The sequence below is a fragment of the Ranitomeya variabilis genome, chromosome 4, assembly GCF_051348905.1.
Source record: "Ranitomeya variabilis isolate aRanVar5 chromosome 4, aRanVar5.hap1, whole genome shotgun sequence".
NCBI classification, from domain to species: Eukaryota; Metazoa; Chordata; class Amphibia; order Anura; family Dendrobatidae; genus Ranitomeya; species Ranitomeya variabilis.
The window spans coordinates 757,597,483-757,622,515 of NC_135235.1; the positions used below are offsets into that span (position 1 = coordinate 757,597,483).

The following is a 25,033-nucleotide window of genomic DNA, read 5'->3' on the forward strand; positions in this document are numbered from 1 at the left end:
CAACCTGGCTTCTCCAAACATATCCATGGTTCAGCGATGGTCAATGGAGCAGATCTGTATTCTTCCAACCAAAGCTGAAAACTCCTAGGTTGTTTCCTATAGAATGATAGATCTGTGTCTCTCGTAATGGAGCCATGATGTAAAACGGCTGCTGTCCTGTCTCTGGTCCTTTTGAAATGTATGGATGTCTTGGCAGATTTTCTCTGGCCGCTTCTCTCTCTGAGTCTCTTTATACAGAGGCATGTAACCTATTTTTAGACTTAACAGGTGTCTCTCATTCAGTATTTACATAAAGGGTAATAATGGATAGAGAACAAGTAGCATTACTTGATTATTTAAACTATTTGCATAGTTTTTCCCTCTCTGGTTTAGAAGTCAACAAACTGGCTCAACAAAGGTACCTTCACACTAAGCGACGCTGCAGCGATATCGACAACGATGCCGATCGCTGCAGCATCGCTGTGTGGTCGCTGGAGAGCTGTCACACAGACAGCTCTCCAGCGACCAACGATGCCGAAGTCCCCGGGTAACCAGGGTAAACATCGGGTTACTAAGCGCAGGGCTGCGCTTAGTAACCCGATGTTTACCCTGGTTACCTTTGTAAAAGTAAAAACAACAAACAGTACATACTCACCTTCTGCTGTCTGTCACACGTCCCTCGCCGTCTGCTTCCCGCACTGACTGTGAGTGCCGGCCCTAAAGCACAGCACAACGGTGACGTCACCGCTGTGCTCTGCTTTTACTTTACGGCTGGCACTCAGAGTCAGTGCGGGAAGCAGACGGTGAGGGACGTGTGACAGACAGCAGAAGGTGAGTATGTACTGTGTTTTTTTTTTTACAATGGTAACCAGGGTAAATATCGGGTTACTAAGTGTGGCCCTGCGCTTAGTAACCCGATATTTACCCTGGTTACCATTGTAAAACATCGCTGGCATCGTTGCTTTTGCTGTCAAACACAACGATACACGCCGATCTGACGACCAAATAAAGTTCTGAACTTTCAGCAACGACCAGCGATATCACAGCAGGATCCTGATCGCTGCTGCGTGTCAAACACAATGATATCGCTATCCAGGACGCTGCAACGTCACGGATCGCTATCGTTATCGTTGCAAAGTCGGTTAGTGTGAAGGTACCTTAACACAATGCATAATTAGCATATCAGCAAACATCACTAGTAATCAAGGATAAGCCACAATAAAAGTTAATATTACCGGCCTACACAAACAAAAGTCTGTTTTCTTGACCAACCAGAAATCAACACTTAACTTGAAAGCCAACATACAGATAACATTCTATTATTCTTCATTTGCTAAAAAATAGTCATCTGGTTACTTAAGATACAATGCCGAATTTCTTCACAATGCCAAAAGTAAACAAAAAATGTTTTAAGAAATATAAAAAAAATATAAAAGTTCAAATCACCCCCTTTTGCCCCATTCAAAATAAAATAAAAAAAATCAAACATGCACATATTTGGTATCGCCACGTTCAGAATTGCTTGATGTATCAATATAAAAAAACAATTAACCCAATCGCGTAGCGCGAAAAAAAAGTCAAAACGCCAATTACTTTTTTTTGGTCACCGCAACATTGCATTAAAATGCAATAACGGGCGATGAAAAGAATGTATCTGCACCAAAATGGTATCATTAAAAACGTCAGTTCGGCACGCAAAAATAAGCCTTCACCCAAACCCAAGATCGTGAAAAATGGAGATGCGACGGGTATCGGAAAATGGCGCAATTCTATTATGCTTTACCTAATAAAGAGGAGTTATTTTTACTGATGTTTGTTTTGGGTCATTTATTTTCTGTCGGTATTTGGTTTATCCTATAAAACACCCATATAGTATTCCATCCTTGAACGCACGCTGCACACATCATGTTTTTGTACAATTTGTCAATAATATATATAGGTTCTCCCCATCTGAGTTATTTTTGAAGGTTAACAAAATACGATTTTCCTGTAATTCATTTCCCACACTCTAGGTATAATAATGACTTTTCCCTGTGTGGGATTTTTGCTGTTTATAAAGGTTGACAACTAGTTGGACAAGCCGTTCTCATTCCTCATGTTTGGTCCTGTTAAAATAAAAATCCTCATACAAACCTCCCATGGTGGCGCCGTTTCACTGGTGTTGGCGCTTGTGTTCTTTGGGCTCTTTTGAGGTTTTTACGTCATGTGAGCCCTGTGCCCAATCAGCGCTTACGTCAATGTCCCCACCTTCAGACAAATCAAGCATCATGAGGCAGTCAGAAAGCAGCCGTGACCCTGGCTTCCTGGTCATGTTCAATATGTCAGAAGGAAGGAACAGTGAAGCTGCCGCCGATTGGGTGCAGGGCTCGTGTGATGTAACAACCTCACATAAGCCCCAGGACAGTGAGTCTCGACACCGCTGAAGTGGAGCCGGCCGCCAGCAGAGTATGAACGTTTTTATTTTAATGAAGCCAAACAGGAGGAATGAGTTCACGGAGAGAAAAAAAAAAAAAAAAGATATATGTACCGTATTTTTTGGACTATAAGATGCACCTAGGTTTTAGAGGAAATTAGGCAAAAAAAAATAGAAGCAAAAAATGTGGTGAATTCTGTACTTAATATCCCCTATCCTGGTATATATGGCCCCCTCATCCGAACCCTGATACACATGGCCCCCTAATCCCTATCCTGGTATGCATGGCCCCCTCATCCCTAGCCTGGTATGCATGGATCCCTCATCCATATCCTAGTATGCAGGGCCCCATCTCTATTCTGGTATGACTGGCCCCCATCCCGGTCCTGGTATGCAGAGCCCAATCATTATAATTGGCCCCCACCACCATTCTGGTATGCATGGCCCCATTAGAGAACATAAAAAAACAACCATTACACTTGCCTACCCCGAGCGGGGTCTAGGACAATTTGTCTGCACTACTAATTAACAGCTGTTACAATACTAAACTAGGGCAGTCCCTATAGGAATAAAAACACAAGAATTATACTGTATTGTCACATACTATCTATTCCTGACACTGGAGTGGCTTATAAACTTACGAAGTATATAGTGTGAGGTCTGGGATCTGCCAATATGTGGCTGGTTTTCTGACTTTTGGATAACATGACACATGATTTTAGCTTTTTTTTTTTGTTTAGTCTCACTTGAATATAGTTCAATATTAAATAGTCTCCTGATGAGTCGCCTTTGGTGAGGGCGATGAAACCCGTAGAAATGAGAGGCTTGGAGAATGTGTATACGTCACCTCAACCTATATACGGAGATATGGGGTACATGTTTTTATATTAGTCACCTACTGACTAACCTTCAGGGGGTAAATTATGGGTATAGTTTTACACTTGGAATTAATTAAGGTTAGTTTTATCCTTTTGTCAGCAAACATGAGGAATGACAAGAGAGAACCCATTTAAGATTCAATTTTGGTTAAAACTATTCCAACATTATGAACATAAAAAAGGCTTCTCCCCTATGTGACGTATCTGATGTTTATTAACAGTTGATTTCCAAGTAAAATATTTCCCACATTAAGAAAATGTAAAAGGCTTCTCCCCTGTGTGACTGCTCTGATGTCTAACAAGATTACCTTTCTGGTTAAAACATTTCCCACATTCTGAACAGGAAAAAGGCTTCTCCTCTGTGTGAATGCTCTGATGTCTAACAAGATTCCTTTTCTGGTTAAAACATTTCCCACATTCTGAACAGGAAAAAGGCTTCTCCCCTGTGTGAGTTCTTTGGTGTCTAATAAATTGTGATTTGTTGGTAAAATATTTCCCACATTCTGAACAGGAAAAAAGCTTCTCCCCTGTGTGAGTTCTATGGTGATTAACCAAATCTGATTTACGGTTAAAACATTTCCCACATTCTGAACATGAAAAAGGCTTCTCTCCTGTGTGAGTTCTTTGGTGTCTAATAAATTGTGATTTGTTGGTAAAATATTTCCCACATTCTGAACAGGAAAAAGGCTTCTCCCCTGTGTGAGTTCTATGGTGATTAACCAAATCTGATTTACGTTTAAAACATTTCCCACATTCTGAACATGAAAAAGGCTTCTCTCCTGTGTGAGTTCTTTGGTGTTCATCTAGATTCCCTTTGTAGGTAAAACATTTCCCACATTCTGAACATGAAAAAGGCTTCTCTCCTGTGTGAGTTCTTTGGTGTTCATAAAGATTTCCTTTCTGGTTAAAACATTTCCCACATTCAGAACAGGAAAAAGGCTTCTCCCCTGTGTGAGTTCTCTGGTGACTAACAAGAAGCATTTTACCTTTAAAACATTTCCCACATTCTGAACATAAAAAAGGCTTCTCCCCTGTGTGAGTTCCATGGTGATGAACCAAATATGATTTCCATTTAAAACATTTCCCACATTCTGAACATGAAAAAGGCTTCTCTCCTGTGTGAGTTCTTTCATGTATAACAAGATGCCCCTTGGAGGTAAAACATTTCCCACATTCTGAACATGAAAAAGGCTTCTCTCCTGTGTGAGTTCTTTCATGTATAACAAGATTCCCTTTGGAGGTAAAACATTTCCCACATTCTGAACATGAAAATGACTTATTTGCTTTAGCAGCAGTTTGTTTTTTAATGCCTCTTTTGTGACTTTGATTTTCCTTAGTAGTCAGTAATGAATCAGAAGATGGGACCTGTTTCATAGGATCAGATGACAGATCTTTGCCGTGAATGGATGATGATATATCTGGAGTAACAGCAATCACTTCAGTTGTTTCTTGTAGGATCTTAAGATCATCAGATTTAAAAATTGAAGATGTCAGCTGTCCCTCTGATCGCCTGGTACAGTCATCTGCTAAGAAAAAAAAATATATATATATATTCTTGAGTTTTATATTTTTGAACATTTCTACTTAAACTGTCCATAAAAATGGAAAGCTATGTAAAAAAAACTTTACTTATTTACCAAGACAATGACAGTTCAAAGTCTAATAGAAGACCTTGTTGGATGAACCAGTAGTGTGTGGTGTTCAGCTGTTTGTTCATTCTGCTTCCCAAATATCGAATAAAAAGACACCAATCAATGTTATGTAGGCGAAAATAATACTAATTATCATCTCACAAAAAACAAGTCCTCACTTGGATCCCTGTATTTACCAATATTATAGTGACAAGAATCCACTTAATCTGCGGTGTGTGTCTCCTGGAGCACAATCTGGGCATTATGTGCTGGGTAATAAAATGTCAAATATGTAATTTTCACTCTCCAACATCCACTTCCAGAAAGTGGCTGTGGAGTCAAAATATTAATTCCACCTACATTTGTGGTCAAAATTGCTGGTACACCTCGTTAAATGACAGAAAAACCCACAATGGTCACAGAAATAACTTGAATCTGACAAAAGTAATAATAAATCAAAAATCTATGAAAATGAACAAATGAAAGTCAGACATTGCTTTTCAACCACGCTTCCACAGAAATAAAAAAAAAAATAAAACTCATGAAGTAGGCCTGGACAGAAATGATGATACCCTTAACTTACCTGCTTCGTGACCGCCAACGGTAGATGAACATCGGCGCTAGCAGGGCTTTGTACAGCGCCGACATTTGTCTACGGTCGGGAGTTTGGTGCTCATCAGGACGCCCACGTACCTTCTAACGAGGGGATTCCAGCGCACAACACTTCCTGTGACCCCAACCTCATCGAGACCAGATTGGTTCAGGTCCTGATGACATCAGCGTCACACCAGCCAATGAGACAAATCACCAGGAAAGTTTGTTGTAGCAATGAACTTTCCAGAGCGATCTGCTTCATAAAAACGCTGTTTCTCCTCAGATCTCCTGTCAGTTAGAGATTAGAGGAGAAACAGTGTTACAAGTGCTGCTGGCAACAAAAACAGATAAGGCAGGTTAGGGTTAGTGCCATAGTTAGGGTTAGTGTTGGGTCTTTTAACCACCCTTCTTTTATATCCACCTTTTTATCAGCTCCACTGTTCTTATTCTAATATTTTTTAAATATTTTTTTTACTATTTTAGGATATCATGATATTTAATTTTTCATCTATTGGCTCATCTTTTGTATCTGGTAGACTGATGGGATCATTCGACACCAGAACTGGATCTTATATGATGCGCATCTATTCTAAATAATTCATCTATGAAAATGAATAAATATAGTATTCTTATATATTGGTTATTTATTATTTATTATCACAATTATTATATTGGTAATTATTAATTATTATTTTTTTATTTTTTCTAATTTTCTATTTTTTGTTTTATTATTTATTTTATATTTATTTTATTATTCATGTCTTAACCCCTTCATGACCCAGCCTATTTTGGCCTTAATGACCTTGCCGTTTTTTTGCAATTCTGACCAGTGTCCCTTTATGAGGTAATAACTCAGGAACGCTTCAACGGATCCTAGCGATTCTGAGATTGTTTTTTCGTGACATATTAGGCTTCATGTTAGTGGTAAATTTAGGTTGATAATTTCTGAGTTTATTTGTGAAAAAAACGGAAATTTGGCGAAAATTTTGAAAATTTCGCAATTTTCACATTTTTATTCTGTTAAACCAGAGGGTTATGTGACACAAAATAGTTAATAAATAACGTTTCAAACATGTCTACTTTACATCAGCACAATTTTGGAAACAAATTTTTTTTTTGCTAGGAAGTTATAAGGGTTAAAATTTGACCAGTGATTTCTCATTTTTACAACAAAATTTACAAAACCATTTTTTTTAGGGACCACCTAACATTTGAAGTCATTTTGAGGGTTCTATATGGCTGAAAATACCCAAAAGTTACACCATTCTAAAAACGGCACCCCTCAAGGTGCTCAAAACCACATTCAAGAAGTTTATTAACCCTTCAGGTGTTTCACAGCAGCAGAAGCAACATGGAAGTAAAAAATGAACATTTAACTTTTTAGTCACAAATATGATCTTTTAGCAACAATTTTTTTATTTTCCCAAGGGTAAAAGGAGAAACTGGACCACGGACGTTGTTGTCCAATTTGTCCTGAGTACGCTGATACCTCATATGTGGGGGTAAACCACTGTTTGGGCGCACGGCAGGGCTCGGAAGGGAAGGAGCGCCATTTGACTTTTTGAATGAAAAATTGGCTCCAATCTTTAGCGGACACCATGTCGCGTTTGGAGAGCCCCCGTGTGCCTAAACATTGGAGCTCCCCCACAAGTGACCCCATTTTGGAAACTAGACCCCCCAAGGAACTTATCTAGAAGCATACTGAGCACTTTAAACCCCCAGGTGCTTCACAAATTGATCCGTAAAAATGAAAAAGTACTTTTTTTTCACAAAAAAATTATTTTAGCCTCAATTTTTTCATTTTCACATGGGCAACAGGATAAAATGGATCCTAAAATTTGTTGGGCAATTTCTCCTGAGTACACCGATACCTCACATGTGGGGGTAAACCACTGTTTGGGCACATGGTAAGGCTCGGAAGGGAAGGAGCGCCATTTGACTTTTTGAATGAAAAATTATCTCCATTGTTAGCGGACACCATGTCGCGTTTGGAAAGCCCCTGTGTGCCTAAACATTGGAGCTACTCCACAAGTGACCCCATTTTGGAAACTAGACCCCCCAAGGAACTTATCTAGAGGCATAGTGAGCACTTTAAACCCTCAGGTGCTTCACAAATTGATCCGCAAAAATGAAAAAGTACTTTTTTTTCACACAAAATTTCTTTTAGCCTCAATTCTTTCATTTTCACATAGGCAACAGGATAAAAATGGATCCTAAAATTTGTTGGGCAATTTCTCCTGAGTACGCCGATGCCTCATATGTGGGGGTAAACCACTGTTTGGGTGCACGGCAAGGCTCGGAAGGGAAGGAGCGCATTTGACTTTTTGAATGGAAAATTAGCTCCAATCGTTAGCGGACACCATGTCGCGTTTGGAGAGCCCCTGTGTGCCTAAACATTGGAGCTCCCCCACAAATAACCCCATTTTGGAAACTAGACCTCCCAAGGAACTAATCTAGATGTGTGGTGAGCACTTTGAACTCCCAAGTGCTTCACAGAAGTTTATACCGCAGAGCCGTGAAAATAAAAAAATAATTTTTCTTTCCTCAAAAATGATTTTTAGCCCAGAATTTTTTATTTTCCCAAGGGTAACAGGAGAAATTGGACCCCAAATGTTGTTGTCCAGTTTGTTCTGAGTACGATGATACCCCATATGTGGGGGTAAACCACTGTTTGGGCGCACGGCAGGGCTCGGAAGGGAAGGCACGCCATTTGGCTTTTTGAATGGAAGATTAGCTCCAATCATTAGCAGACACCATGTCGCGTTTGGAGAGCCCCTGTGTGCCTAAACATTGGAGCTCCCCCACAAGTGACCCCATTTTGGAAACTAGACCTCCCAAGGAACTAATCTAGATGTGTGGTGAGCACTTTGAACCCCCAAGTGCTTCACAGAAGTTTATAACGCAGAGCCATGAAAATAAAAAATAATTTTTCTTTTCTCAAAAATGATTTTTTAGCCCACAATTTTTTATTTTCCCAAGGGTAACAGGAGAAATTAGACCACAAAAGTTGTTGTCCAGTTTCTCCTGAGTACGCTGATACCCCATATGTGGGGGTAAACCACTGTTTGGGCACAAGTCGGGGCTCGGAAGGGAGGTAGTGACGTTTTGAAATGCAGGCTTTGATGGAGTGGTCTGCGTGCGTCACATTCCATTTCCAGAGCCCCTGACGTGCCTAAACAGTAGAAACCCCCACAAGTGACCCCATTTTGGAAACTAGACCCCCCAAGGAACTTATCTAGATGTATAGTGAGCACTTTGAACCCCCAAGTGCATCACAGAAGTTTATAACGCAGAGCCGTGAAAATAAAAAATCATTTTTCATTCCTCTAAAATTATGTTTTAGCAAGCAATGTTTTATTTTCGCAAGGGTAACAGGAGAAATTGGACCCCGATAATTGTTGCCCAGTTTGTCCTGAGTATGCTGGTACCCCATATGTGGGGGTAAACCACTGTTTGGGCACACGTCGGGGCTCGGAAGGGAGGGAGCACCATTTGACTTTTTGAACGCAAGATTGGCTGGAATCAATGGTGGCGCCACGTTGCGTTTGGAGACCCCTGATGTGCCTAAACAGTGGAAACCCCTCAATTCTAACTCCAACACTAACCCCAACACACCCCTAACCCTAATCCCAACCCTAACCCCAACACACCCCTAACCCTAATCCCAACTCTAGCCATAACCCTAATCACAACCCAACCCCAACACATCCCTAACCACAACCCTAACCCCAACCACAACTTTAACCCCAACACACCCCTAACCATAACCCTAACCACAAGCCTATTCTTAATCCTATTTCCAACCCTAGCCCTAATTCCAACCCTAACTCTAATTCCAACTCTAACCCTAAGGCTATGTGCCCACGTTGCGGATTCGTGTGAGATTTTTCCGCACCAGTTTTGAAAAATCCGCAGGTAAAAGGCACTGCGTTTTACCTGCGGATTTACCGCGGATTTCCAGTGTTTTTTATGCGGATTTCACCTGCGGATTCCTATTGAGGAACAGCTGTAAAACGCTGCGAAATCCGCACAAAGAATTAACATACTGCGGAAAATACAGCGCAGCATTTCCGCGCGGTATTTTCCGCACCATGGGCACAGCGGATTTGGTTTTCCATAGGTTTACATGGTACTGTAAACCTGATGGAACACTGCTATGAATCCGCAGCGGCCAATCCGCTGCGGATCCGCAGCCAAATCCGCACAGTGTGCACATAGCCTAATTCTAACGCTAACCCTAGTTCTAACCCTAACCCTACCCCTAACCCTACCCCTAACCCTACCCCTAACCCTAACCCTAACCCTAACCCTAGTTCTAACCCTAGTGGAAAAAAAAAATATTTTATTTTATTATTGTCCCTACCTATGGGGGTGATAAAGGGGGGGGTCATTTACTATTTTTTTATTTTGATCACTGTGATAAGTTTACCACAGTGATCAAAATGTACATGGAACGCATCTGCCGGCTGGCAGATTCGGCGGGCGCACTGAGCATGCGCCCGCCATTTTGGAAGATGGCGGCGCCCAGGGAGAATACGGACCGACTTCGGGAGGCTCGGTAAGTATGAGGGGGTGGTGGGGGGTTGGATCGGAGCACGGGGGGGGGGGGGGGAATCGGAGGACGGGGGGAGCGGACAGGAGCACGGGGGAGCGGACAGGGGGACGGAGGGGGGTACCGGACAGAACGGAGGACTGGGGAGGAGATCGGGGGCGGTGGGGGGGGGGGGGGCAGAACATGATTTTAGCCATGGCAGATGCTATTGCATCGGCCATGGCTGGATTGCAATATTTCACCATTTTCATAGGTGAAATATTGCAAATTGCTCTGATTGGCTGTTGCACTTTCAACAGCCAATCAGAGCGATCGTAGCCCCTGGGCTGAAGTACAACTCCCCCTCTCCCTGCAGATCGGGTGAAATAGGAGTTAACCCTTTCACCCGATCTGCAGGGACGCGATCATTCTGTGACACAGCATATCCGCCACAGGTCGGATTGGCACAGACTTTCATGACGCATACGCTGTGTCACAGGTCGGGAAGAGGTTAATTTTCATTTTTTATTTGTATTTATTTTTTCATTTTTCTTTTTTTTTGCCTCATTTTTTTGCATATATGAGATTATGATTGTACATATACATTTGTGTAGATCAATTGATGTGATATAGAATTATGATATTATGTATTAATATTTGTTTGTTCTACTGTATTTGACCATGATTATGTATATAGATTTGCATATGATGAGATTTTGTTCCATGATGTGATATCTTGAATTATATATTTGCTCGTTTTTGTATGTTTAGAATTATATCTATGACTTCATTTCCCCATTGATATTCCCTCGGATGCCGCGTCCCTAGTTGTGCGCATGCGCTACCCGAGTCCCCTGGTCTGTGCTCGCCGCGTCTGTGTGACCTAGGAAACGCCGGACCACAGTTCCGTGCATCCGGTCACATGACGTGGCTACCGAGGACTTCCGGGACCTCCTGGCGGCGCACGCGCCGCTACACTCGGGCTGCGTGCATCCCCGATAATATGAGACTATATAAATAAGAGCAGTTCGGACAGTATGCTCGCCCCTGATGAAGGACTTGCTCCGAAACGTGCGTCGGGGCGCGTGTATGCTGGACCCATTCATCCCTTAAAGGTATATCATTCTATACTTATAACCCAATATGCTTTGTAAGTTCACCTGATTATTGATTTGCACTGGTTCACTTCTTCAGAGTGCTGGCTTTTTATTTAGGGAACTGCTGTCCCTTGCACCTTATTTTTATATCACTTGGCACAATGTTGTGACAGTATATACGGTCGTTATTTTATATTTCATATATGTTTTTGCGTTCTTTGCACATTGCAATTTTTGCACAGATATATTAGCATATTGGTTTATAAATTATTATCCTTTCTAGGGATTTTAAATGATGTATTATGTATATTGATTTTTTTTTTCATATTTATCCTGCATACATGCGCATTGATTTTTATTAGTATTTTTATAGTGGAATGTTGTTACCACAAATAATTAATACAATTTTGTAATATTTCACCTATTTTCCTTGTCTGACTCCTGGTTAGTCCATTGCTTCTGCACCGTGGTGTTTTTCAAACTACTACACTAGCATAGCCCAGTCACAAAAATCATCAGGGGTTTCCACAATAACTGGGCAACGAAAAGTTCTGAAAGGGGCAGTCAGGAGCTTTACGCAATGGAGAGATGCTTGCTCTTAAGTATAAGGATAAAAAAGATATTTTTATCCTGAGCTCGATCCACACAGAGGCCACAAGGGCCACTGCAGACCAACAGGGATCCACTACTCCAACACCTGTGTCTGTCATTGACTACAACAAATATATGGGGGGTGTGGACCTTGCAGATCAGGTTCTACAGCCATACCGGGTATCAAGAAAATCATATATCTGGTATAAGAAGTTAGTCATTTATTTGTTTCAGGTGGCCACATATAATTCTTTTGTGCTATACAAAAAAGCTGGAAATGCAGATACTTTCCTTGATTATCTGGAAAAGGTCATTGAAAATCTTGTTTTTGAAAATGTCCCCGCCAATCCTTTAGAATCTGAAGATGTCAGAAGACTCACTGAGGGACATTTTATTGCCCTCATTCCAGCAACTGAAACAAGAAAGAACCCCAGAGAAGATGTCGTGTATGTTCCAAGAGAGGAATGAGGCATGATACCCGCTATTATTGCCCACAATGCCCATCATTGCCGGCCTTATGCCTCCATGGCTGATTTACAATCTTCCACACAGAACCACGTTTTAACCCCTTAGTGACGGAGCCAAATTTTTTAAATCTGACCAGTGTCATTTTATGTGGTAATAACTCTCGAACGCTTCAACAAATCCCAGTGATTTTGAGATTGTTTTTCGTGACACATTATACTTTATGATAATGATAAATTTAGGTCGATATGTTTTGTGTTTATTTACAAAAAATGTCAGAAATTTGAGAAAAATTTAAAAAAATAGCAATTTTCACACTTTGAATGATTATCCCTTTAATTCAGATAGTCATACCACAGCAAAACATTAATAAATAACATTTCCCACATGTCGGCTTTACATCAGCACCATTTGTCAAATGTTCTTTATTTTGTTAACATTTTAGGAGGTTTAAAAATGCAGCAGTAATTTTTCATTTTTTCAAGGAAATGTACCAAATTTTTTTTTAGGGACCTATCCATGTTTGCAGTGACTTTAGAGGTCTCATATATTGGGAAACCCCCAAAACTTATACCATTTTAAAAATAGCACCCCCTGACATATTGAAAACTGCAGTCAGATAGTTTATTAACCCTTCAGGTGATTTTCAGGAATTAATGCAAAGTGGTATGAGAGAAATGAAAATGTGTATTTTTACCACCTAAATGCCTCTAACTTCTGAACAGGTTACTACAGCCGTCAGACTCTAAGGCGGCTATTTGGTCATGAATTGCCATGGCAAACTTCAGGACCACTAAATGATGATCTGAGGGCACCAATTGGGATAAAAAGGAAGCCGCCACACTCTGTTAACCATTTATAATGAAGTAGTCACTATTGACAGCAGCATCTAAGGGGTTAAACAGATTTGGACGGTGCCAACACTGATCGTGGCTGATGCAGCAAGTTGTCAGCTATAGTGTACAGCCGGCAGCTGCTGGATTGTCACCTGTATGGGGAGGCTATTCTCTAAGGCTACGTTCACACTAGCGTTGTGCGCCGTTGCGTCGGCGACGCAACGCACGCAAAAACGCGTCAAAACGCATGCAAAAACGCTGCGTTTTGCGACGCATGCGTCGGTTTTTGCCGAAAATCGGACGCAAGAAAAATGCAACTTGTTGCGTTTTCTTGGTCCGACGCTTGCGGCAAAAAAGACGCATGTGTCGCACAACGCAACAAAAAAAAACGCATGCGTCCCCCATGTTAAGTATAGGGGCGCATGACGCATGCGTCGCCGCTGCGTCGCCGACGCAAACCCGACGCACATTAGCTTAACGCTAATGTGAACGTAGCCTAATATCTCAGGTCAGTTAAAAGACGTATTGGCCGTCATTAAGGGGTTAAATCTGTTTTGACAGTCAAGCATTTGGTTTATTTAGTGACAGACACATCTGAGTAGAGCTGACTTAATTTCCGGGGGTAGGTGGGGGGATGTCTCCAGAGACACAAGCTGGGCACAATATATTGGGCACTACAATTACATTTTTGCTCTAAAACTTCCACTACGTGTTTCTGGAAATCATCCATGTAGTGGAAATGGTCACTATATCCATAGATGAATAACCAGAGGGGTGTCATTTCCAAAATGGGGTCACTTCAGGGGGGAATTCTGTTGTTCTGGCACCCAGAATTCCCCCTGAAGTGACCCCATTTTGCAAATGACGCCCCTCTGGGAATTCATCTATGGGTGTAGTGACCATTTACCGATCTCCCTATTTTCCAATGTAAAATCTGGGGTTAAGACAACATTTCAGTGGTAAAAATGTAATTATTTTTTCTTCACTGCCCAATGGTGTAATTTTCTATGGAACAGCTTTGGTGTCAGTATGCTCACTGCACCTCTAGAAGATTTCATTCAGGGAAGTATTGTGTAAAATGCAGTCACTTTTGGGGGCTTATGTTGTTCTGGCACCTCAGGGGGCTTTGACAATGTGACATGTCACCCACAAACAATTCTAGAAAAATCTGCTCTCCAATCTGCGCTCCTTCCCTTCTGAGCTCTGCCATGCGCCCTAACAGTGGTTTACCCCCACATATGGGATGTCAGCATGCTCAGGAGAAATTGCACAACTTACTTTTGGGATCTCCTGTTACCCTTTTGAAAAAAAAAAATTGAGGGCCATAAGCTAATTTCTTGTGGAAAAAAAACCATGATTTTTTATTTTCAGGGCTCTACGTAATTAACTTCCGTGTAGCACTTGGGGGAAAGTGCCCACCACACCTAGATAAGTTCCTTGGGCGGGTCTAGTTTTCAAAATGGTGTCACTTGTGGGGGGTTTCCACTGTTTAGGCACATTAGGGGCTCTCCAAACGCGACATGGCAACGGCTAATTATTCCAGCATATTTTACATTCAAAAAATCAAATGGCGCTCCTTACCTTCCTAGCCCCACAACAGTAGATTTCCCCCACATATGGGTCATTCCATATCAAGTAATCCAAATATGAATATTTTTTTTACCTGACGTCTTTAGATTTTTTTTTATTTTTTGTTTTTATGAAGTACAACTTTAGTTAATTACAAATTAAAAGTTTAGAATTTTTTTCTTCATCAGTTAATTTTTTACAGATTTTTAAAGTTTTAAAAAAGCGCAGATTTTGGCCTGGTATGGCTTTACATTTTTTATTATATCTCGGGCTAGAATTAAGATATAGAGGTGGGAGAGGCATCATTTTTCTCAGAACGGTACCGGCTTTCATTTGATATGTCACAAGACTATGTTTCTTTATATTTTATTTTGGTGAAATCAAATTAAACATTTTGATGCGCAATTCTGAAAAAAACGTATGTTTTAGAATTGTGAAAACATGCATGTGTGTTACTTGTGTCCTTGTTTATATTTGCACAGGGATTCAACTTGGGACCTATCAAATTTTTATTTTTTTTTTAAGCCTTGAATCATCTGATTTTAGGTTTGTGCGAGTTTCTTCCCTTTTTCTTTTCAAATTACAACTTATTGCATTCAGCATTTATATGTAACAATAAAGAAACACAAAAAACAAATACCGAAGTGCCAGAATAAATACACTCACTGGCCACTTTATTAGGTACACCTGTCCAACTTCTTGTTAACACTTAATTTCTAATCAGCCAATCACATGGCGGCAACTCAGTGCATTTAGGCATGTAGACATGGTCAAGACAATCTCCTGCAGTTCAAACCGAGCATCAGTATGGGGAAGAAAGGTGATTTGAGTGCCTTTGAACGTGGCATGGTTGTTGGTGCCAGAAGGGCTGGTCTGAGTATTTCAGAAACTGCTGATCTACTGGGATTTTCACGCACAACCATCTCTAGGGTTTACAGAGAATGGTCCGAAAAAGAAAAAAAATTCAGTGAGCGGCAGTTCTGTGGGCGGAAATGCCTTGTTGATGCCAGAGGTCAGAGGAGAATGGGCAGACTGGTTCAAGCTGATAGAAAGGCAACAGTGACTCAAATCGCCACCCGTTACAACCAAGGTAGGCCTAAGAGCATCTCTGAACGCACAGTGCGTCGAACTTTGAGGCAGATGGGCTACAGCAGCAGAAGACCACACCGGGTACCACTCCTTTCAGCTAAGAACAGGAAACTGAGGCTACAATTTGTACAAGCTCATCGAAATTGGACAGTAGAAGATTGGAAAAACGTTGCTTGGTCTGATGAGTCTCGATTTCTGCTGCGACATTCGGATGGTAGGGTCAGAATTTGGCGTAAACAACATGAAAGCATGGATCCATCCTGCCTTGTATGGAGCATCTTTGGGATGTGCAGCCGACAAATCTGCGGCAACTGTGTGATGCCATCATGTCAATATGGACCAAAATCTCTGAGGAATGCTTCCAGCACCTTGTTGAATCTATGCCACGAAGAATTGAGGCAGTTCTGAAGGCAAAAGGGGGTCCAACCCGTTACTAGCATGGTGTACCTAATAAAGTGGCCGGTGAGTGTACATCTTAATCATCATAACAACTTGCTCAGCATTTTCAACCTGAATGCATTGAACAAGCCAAAAGAAAAAACGTGATCACATCCTCCAGTGTGGTTTTCTAAATACAGTCTGATCCTAATTATATGTTAAAAACCAGATTAAAAGAACCAATATTTCTACCACCTATTTATACATGGAACAATTTTTTTTCTACTATATCACTAAACATGTCATTTCTGAAGTGTTTAAGAAGAATAGTCCAGTAGTTAAATCCTCGTACTATAAAATATGAACTAATCAAACAATTAATAGTAGGTTTTTACACTGGCCTTCTATCATCAGTGTGTCCCTTCTAGTGGGTGAAATGTCATCTTGTCCATAAGCGCTCACTAGCAATGGCCATTTCCTTCTGTGTCAGAGTATGTGCGGCTGTCATGGCGCTCGGCTCCACCTGAGTTATATCTGATTTTTGTTCACTTTTACAACGTCTGGTTTTCTTGGATACACAAAGGACGGCGCCGGACCAGAAGGTGCAGAAAAGACACTTCTACGTCTTCAATTTCACAATCTTTGGAGAGTCCAGTAGCCGTCAGCGCTGATCATATTCACAGGTCACATCACCAGTTGTGTCATCCATTGCCGATCTTGTGCCGCCTTCTACCACGTCATGGACGTCACTGTCTTTATTTCCACTACATAGGATGACAGTCTGGTATTGCTGAGTCCCTGTGATGGGTTCTGCTTCCTGTAACCGATGTTATAACAAACTCTCCTCCTCTTCGTAGTCCTGGTTTGTACAATACATGAACTGGAGGTTAAGAATATGTTCCTCCCTCCATTTGAGGAGTTACCTCTCCTGGGTGATAAGATTTGGTGTGAATATGGCCTGTGGAGGCTCGAGCTGCCGGCCTGTCATCTGCTCTGCAGTCACCGTCTACCCCTGGTCATTCTCAGCCCCGACAAAGCTTCTCCTCTGTCCTCTCCTGCTTCTAAGCTCTAATGTAATAAAATAATACAGGAATATCTAACAATCTTGGATTATTTGGTAAATATGGACCCCACACTGTTAGACCACAGGCTGGACAGACCTGAAATCAAGATTTTTGAACTGACACGGTTATAGTTTTATTTTTTTAAATATGATCCCATCATGATCCCATCTTGTATTTTGGTACAGATGTGAATAGGAGCATAGCAGGCACATGTGCAGTTCTGGAAATTTTTAAATTAAACGTTTTTTTTCGGAAATGCGTTTTAAAGATTTGCGCTTGCGTTCGCATAGGTAAAATATTATTAAAGATACTCTTGTGACATATCTGGTGAAAGCCTGTACAGTTCTGAGTAGAATGGTGTTTATTTTGTTTCTCTATCTCTTTTCTAGCCTGAGTTATAGGGAGAAATGTAAGGGCAGGCAACACCGAAATTCGCACTTTTTCCGAACTTTGAAAATCAATAAAAAATAAAAAAAAATATCTAGAATTTTTTTTTCCTTCACATTTTGCATTCTCTAACACACTATTACCAAATAACAAAATCTCAAAAGAATTAAAAATATAGTGGTAAAAATCATTGGTTCACTTGACATGGAATGACCCATATGGGGTATCGGCATTCTCAGGAGAAATTGCAAAACAAAATGTATAGTCCATTTTCTCCTGTTACCCTTGCAAAAGTAAAAAAAATTAGGTCTAAAGGAAAAATTTTGAGAAAGAAAAGTAAATGCTTATTTTTTCCTACCGCATTCCATTCATTCCTGTGAAGCATCTGAAGAGTTAATAAACGTCTTGAATGTGGTTTTAAGCACCTTGAGGGGTGCACTTTTTAGAATGGTGTCACTTTTGGGTATTTTCTGTCATACTGACCCCCCAAACTCACTTCAAATGTGATGTGTGTCACGATATTGTATGAAATAATATAAGTTAGTTTTCTTGCTAGCATGCTGTGGGCTAAAGCCCCCCTTCTTGGGGTGATTCTGCAACAGCTTTTATGGATTTTAACTGCAAATTCCTGACTTTCAGCTCCCAAATCCCTCATGCCCCTCCCAAAAGAATTTTTACGATCGCTTGGGTAGGCTCAAACTCTTCTCCAGCTATAACTGGATTAGAAGTCTCCAGAAACATGAGGTTCTTTGTTCCATTATTGTAAGATATTGGGCCAACCATTTAGGCTATAGTACGAATCTGGGGTCTGGTGACATGACTGACACGGCATACACACATATGTGACACTAGAACAAAGGATTGTGGCATTGCTATACCCCATCGACTGTAATATCAAACTGCATTAACCAAAGTTGATTATTAACCATATTACCGCTCATCACAGCTGAAGTGACAAAGTTCAGCCCTAGTTGTCTTGGTGACAAGACCAGTGAAGGCAAGGGGAAAGCCTTAACTATTGCATTACTACTCACAGTAGTCTCATGTCTTGCTCTCACTGTGTACAAACTATAAGGCTGGGTTCACACTGCGTCAATGGTGTCCGTTAGACAGACCACGTTACACCGCGGCATAAACGCGGTGTAACGTAGTCCGTTACGGCCGCCATTGACTGCAATGTCGGACGCATTGCTAGCGCACGCCCACAGTGGGCATGCGCTAGGGATGTTCCGTCATTGAGTCAAGGACCCGGAGACGCGGGCTGCAGCGTTTCCGGGTCCGTCACTGCTAGCGCAGATAGAGCTGGCAGATGCTCTATCTGCGCTAGCGCGATGCAAACGCCGGCACTTGCGCTAACAGCAGCCCGTTAGCATATGTCCTGAATGGGCTGCTGCTAACGCAATGTGAACTAAGCCTAATATTCAGTATCTCACAAGAGGGTTGGCGCATTATTAAAGTAACATAGTTTCGTTTCGTTTGTTTGTTTAATCCCACCGGGAAACGAGTATTGAGATGGAAAATCCAGTATGCCTCTCGCGTAAGGAGACGCCTCCTGGCGTCTCCACCGCGAGGAGACATATTAACCTGTTCGATTCCCTGAACCTGGAAACATGTAGTACTTCGTGCATGGTGAGTAACAAAGTGTTTGGATGCTGCCGATATATTTCTATTGCCGCTCTGCGTATTGCCTATATCATATAAATGTTCCCGGAAGCGTGTTTTTAGTTTCCTAGTCGTGCATCCTACATAGGACAGATTGCACTCTCTACAATTAATCTTATACACTACATTGCTAGAATTGCAGTTAATATATTGCTTAGTATAGAATTTGATTGTTGCATCCGCATTATGGAAAATTTTGGCCACAACAGCATATTTGCAAGTACTGCAATTATTTGTACCACATCTGAAAACCCAGGATAGTTTAACCATGTTCTCATGTACTTTGTCCCCTCAGATCGAAACACACTGGGAGCAATTTTATTGCCAATAGTTGGCGCTCTCCTTGACACCACATTTATGCCTGATTGTAATATATCATATAGTTGTGGATCTTCATGAAGAATAGGCAAATGTCTATAAATAATATCTTTGATCTCAGTGAATTGAGGACTATACTGGAAACATATATACGTTTTTTTCTTCCTTTCTAGGTCTACATTTCTTTGTGTTGTTATCATCTCTTTACGATCTTTCCCTTCTACAATCTTTTTTGCCCTATTAATTGTCCATTGGGGGTATTTACGATTTTTTTATTTACTTGCTATCTGCTCAAACTCTCCCTGCAAGTCCTCTTCCCGATTGCAATTTCCCTTGATCCTGGTGTACTCGCCTACCGGAATTGATTTGATTGTATGTCTACTGTGGCTACTGCTGGCATGTAGAATGGTATTGCCTCTCACTGGTTTATGATATGTTCTAGTGATGATATTGTGATCCGTATAACCCGTAAGTTCCAGGTCCAGGAAAGAGATATTTCTACCATCATACTTATGTGTAAACCTAATGTCATAATCATTGGTATTGAGATAATCCATGAAGTGTGGTATGGCAGACACATCCCCCTCCCATATAATGAGGGTATCATCTTTGTATCTGCCATACCACACCACATGATCCAAAAACGGATTAGTCACAGAAAAAATTAATTCCATCTTCCAAAAGGCCATGACCAGATTTGCGAGGGAGGGTGAATATTTAGCACCCATAGCCACTCCCGTTTGTTGCAAATAAAACTGGCCATCAAAGGAGAAGAAATTACTTGTCAACAAAAATTGTATCACCATAATCAAATACCCAATTAAATCCTCGGAATAGTTACTAGATTTTACAAGATGATATTGTACCGCTCGTATTGCTAAGCTGTGGGGAATGCAGGTATACAAAGATATAACATCATCACAACATAGCCAGGAATAATTGGCCTGCCATATCTTATCATCCAGACTGTGTAATACCTCTTTAGAGTCTCTAATATATCCTGGAGTTCGTTTCACCAGGGGCTGAAGAAGTTAATCGACCCATTGGCAAAGTTTTTCATTGCAAGAACCGATTCCGGACACTATTGGACGCATAGGGGGTATACCCTCTTTTTTGTGTATTTTAGGTACCCCATATATAATAGGGAGAATTGAGTTTTCTACTGTGAGGTATTCTATTTGTTTTTTAGTTAATACCCCTAAGCTTTGACCCTCCATAATAATCAAATCTCTCTTTTTTATAATTTCCCGAGATGTATTTTGTGTCAATTTTTTGTATGTATTTTGGTCAGACAGTAGCTCTAACATTTTATTGTGGTAATCCACTGTATTTAACCCCTTCACCCCCAAGGGTGGTTTGCACGTTAATGACCGGGCCAATTTTTACAATTCTGACCACTGTCCCTTTATGAGGTTATAACTCTGGAACGCTTCAACGGATCTTGGCGATTCTGACATTGTTTTCTCGTGACATATTGTACTTCATGATAGTGGTAAAATTTCTTCGATATAACTTGAGTTTATTTGTGAAAAAAACGAATATTTGGCGAAAATTTTGAAAATTTTGCAATTTTCCAACTTTTAATTTTTATGCCCTTAAATCACAGACATATGTCATGCAAAATACTTAATAAGTAACATTTCCCACATGTCTACTTTACATCAGCACAATTTTGGAACCAAAATTTTTTTTTGTGACGGAGTTATAAGGGTTAAAAGTTAACCAGCAATTTCTCATTTTTACAACACCATTTTTTTTTTAGGGACCACATCTCATTTGAAGTCATTTTGAGGGGTCTATATGATAGAAAATACCCAAGTGTGACACCATTCTAAAAATTGCACCCCTCAAGGTACTCAAAACCACTTTCAAGAAGTTTATTAACCCTTCAGGTGTTTCACAGGAATTTTTGGAATGTTTAAATAAAAATGAACATTTAACTTTTTTTCACACAAAATTTATTTCAGATCCAATTTGTTTTATTTTACCAAGGGTAACAGGAGAAAATAGACCCCAAAATTTGTTGTACAATTTGTCCTGAGTACGCTGATACCCCATATGTGGGGGTAATCCACTGTTTGGGCGCATGGCAGAGCTCGGAAGGAAAGGAGCGCCATTTGACTTTTCAATGCAAAATTGACTGGAATTGAGATGGGACGCCAAGTTGCATTTGGAGAGCCCCTGATGTGCCTAAACATTGAAACCCCCCACAAGTGACACCATTTTGGAAAGTAGACCCCCTAAGGAACTTATCTAGATGTGTGGTGAGCACTTTGACCCAACAAGTGCTTCACAGAAGTTTATAATGCAGAGCGGTAAAAATAAAAAATCATATTTTTTCACAAAAATGATCTTTTCGCCCCCAATTTTTTATTTTCCCAAGGGTAAGAGAAGAAATTGGACCTCAAAAATTGTTGTGCAATTTGTCCTGAGTACGCTGATACCCCATATGTGGGTGTAAACCATTGTTTGGGCGCAGGGCAGAGCTCGGAAGGGAAGGAGCGCCATTTGACTTTTCAATGCAAAATTGACTGGAATTGAGATGGGACGCCATGTTGCATTTGGAGAGCCCCTGATGTGCCTAAACATTGAAACCCCCCACAAGTGACACCATTTTGGAAAGTAGACCCCCTAAGGAACTTATCTAGATGTGTGGTGAGCACTTTGACCCAACAAGTGCTTCACAGAAGTTTATAATGCAGAGCCGTAAAAATAAAAAATCATATTTTTTCACAAAAATGATCTTTTCGCCCCCATTTTTTTATTTCCCCAAGGGTAAGAGAAGAAATTAGACCACAAAAGTTGTTGTGCAATTTGTCCTGAGTACGACGATACCCCATATGTGGGGGTAAACCACTGTTTGGGCGCATAGCAGAGCTCGGAAGGGAAGGAGCGCTATTTTACTTTTCAATGCAAAATTGACTGGAATTAAGATGGGATGCCATGTTGCGTTTGCAGAGCCCCTGATGTGCCTAAACATTGAAACCCCCCACAAGTGACACCATTTTGGAAAGTAGACCCCCTAAGGAACTTATCTAGATGTGTGGTGAGCACTTTGACCCAACAAGTGCTTCACAGAAGTTTATAATGCAGAGCCGTAAAAATAAAAATTCTTTTTTTTTTTTCACAAAAATGATTTTTTAGCCCCCAGTTTTGTATTTTCACAAGGGTATCAGGATAAATTGGACCTCAAAAGTTGTTGTCCAATTTGTCCTGAGTGCGCTGATACCCCATATGTGGGGGGGAACCACCGTTTGGACGCATGGAAGGGCTCGGAAGTGAAGGAGCGCCATTTGGAATGCAGACTTAGATGGAATGGTCTGCAGGCGTCACATTGCGTTTGCAGAGCCCCTAATGTATCTAAACAGTAGAAACCCCCCACAAGTGACACCATGTTGGAAAGTAGACCGCCTAAGGAACTTATCTAGATGTTTGGTGAGCGCTTTGACCCACCAAGGGTTTCACAGAAGTTTATAATGCAGAGCCGTAAAAATAAAACTAAAAATTTTTCCCACATAAAATATTTTTCAGCCCCCGGTTTTGTATTTTCCCGAGGGTAACAGGAGAAATTGGACCCCAAAGGTTGTTGTCCTATTTGTCCTGAGTACCCTGATACCCCATATGTTGGGGTAAACCCCTGTTTGGGCACACGGGAGAGCTCGGAAGGGAAGGAGCACTGTTTTACTTTTTCAACGCAGAATTGGCTGGAATTGAGATCGGACGCCATGTTGCGTTTGGAGAGCCCCTGATGTGCCGAAACAGTGGAAACCCCCCAATTATAACTGAAACCCTAATCCAAACACACCCCTAACCCTAATCCCAACAGTAACCCTAACCACACCCCTAACCCTAACACACCCCTAATCCCAACCCTATTCCCAACCGTAAATGTAATCCAAACCCTAACCCTAACTTTAGCCCCAACCCTAACTGTAGCCTTAACCCTAGCCCCAACCCTAGCCCTAATGGGAAAATGGAAATACTTTTTTTTAATTTTTCCCTAACTAAGGGGGTGATGAAGGGGTGTTTGATTTACTTTTATAGCGGGTTTTTTAGCGGATTTTTATGATTGGCAGCCGTCACACACTGAAAGACGCTTTTTATTGCAAAAAATATTTTTTGCGTTACCACATTTTGAGAGCTATAAATTTTCCATATTTTGGTCCACAGTCATGTGAGGTCTTGTTTTTTGCGGGACGAGTTGACGTTTTTATTGGTAACATTTTTGGGCACGTCACATTTTTTGATCGCTTTTTATTCCGATTTTTGTGAGGCAGAATGACCAAAAACCAGCTATTCATGAATTTCTTTTGGGGGAGGCGTTTATACCGTTCCGCGTTTGGTAAAATTGATAAAGCAGTTTTATTCTTCGGGTCAGTACGATTACAGCGATACCGCATTTATCTCATTTTTTTATGTTTTGGCGCTTTTATACGATAAAAACTATTTTATTGAAAAAATAATTATTTTTGCATCGTTTTATTCTCAGGACTATAACTTTTTTATTTTTTTGCTGATCATGCTGTATGGCGGCTCGTTATTTGCGGGACAAGATGACGCTTTCAGCGGTACCATGGTTATTTATATCAGTCTTTTTGATCGCGTGTTATTCCACTTTTTGTTCGGCGGTATGATAATAAAGCGTTGTTTTTTGCCTCGTTTTTTTTTTTTTTTCTTACGGTGTTTACTGAAGGGGTTAACTAGTGGGCCAGTTTTATAGGTCGGGTCGTTACGGACGCGGCGATACTAAATATGTGTACTTTTATTGGTTTTTTTTATATATATTTAGATAAAGAAATGTATTTATGGGAATAATATATATATTTTTTTTTTCATTATTTTGGAATATTTTTTTTTATTTTTTTTTACACATTTGGAAATTTTTTTTTTTACTTTTTTACTTTGCCCCAGGGGGGGACAATACAGATTGGTGATCTGTCAGTTTGCATAGCACTCTGACAGATCACCGATCTGCGAGAAGTGCAGGCTGCTTCACAGTGCCTGCTCTGAGCAGGCTTCTGTGAAGCCACCTCCCTCCCTGCAGGACCCGGATCCGCGGCCATCTTGGATCCGGGACTGGAGCAGGCAGGGAGGGAGGTAAGACCCTCGCAGCAACGCGATCACATCGCGTTGCTGCGGGGGGCTCAGGGAAGCCCGCAGGGAGCCCCCTCCCTGCGCGATGCTTCCCTGCACCGCCGGCACATCGCGATCATGTTTGATCGCGGTGTGCCGGGGGTTAATGTGCCGGGGGCGGTCCGTGACCGCTCCTGGCACATAGTGCCGGATGTCAGCTGCGATATGCAGCTGACACCCGGCCGCGATCGGCCGCGCTCCCCCCGTGAGCGCGGCCGATCGCGTATGACGTACTATCCCGTCGGCGGTCATGGGGGCCCACCCCACCTCGACGGGATAGTACGTCTGATGTTAGGAAGGGGTTAATACCACCACTACCCCTCATTTATCTGACATTTTAATAGTAAGGTCTGCCATTTCTTTGAGCTCTTTTATTGCATTCTGAAGTTTTTTGGGTATATTCCTCTGGCTACTTTTA

The 25,033-nt window shown here is 41.2% G+C and overlaps 1 protein-coding gene across 4 annotated transcripts in view; it reads right to left on the reverse strand.

The window, feature by feature from the left end:
* Positions 1-730: 730 nt before the first annotated feature.
* LOC143766826 (uncharacterized) overlaps positions 731-25,033 on the reverse strand; it is a 37,386-nt gene continuing 13,083 nt past the window's right edge. For 2 of the 4 annotated variants that reach the window (XM_077254805.1, XM_077254807.1), the window contains exon 7: positions 731-4,793. In XM_077254805.1, coding sequence (XP_077110920.1) covers positions 3,520-4,793 — 1,274 coding nt within the window. In that variant the 3' untranslated portion in view covers positions 731-3,519. Of the gene's footprint in view, positions 4,797-25,033 lie in introns of all 4 variants that reach the window. The other 2 variants (XM_077254804.1, XM_077254806.1) reach the window with 1 other exon arrangement.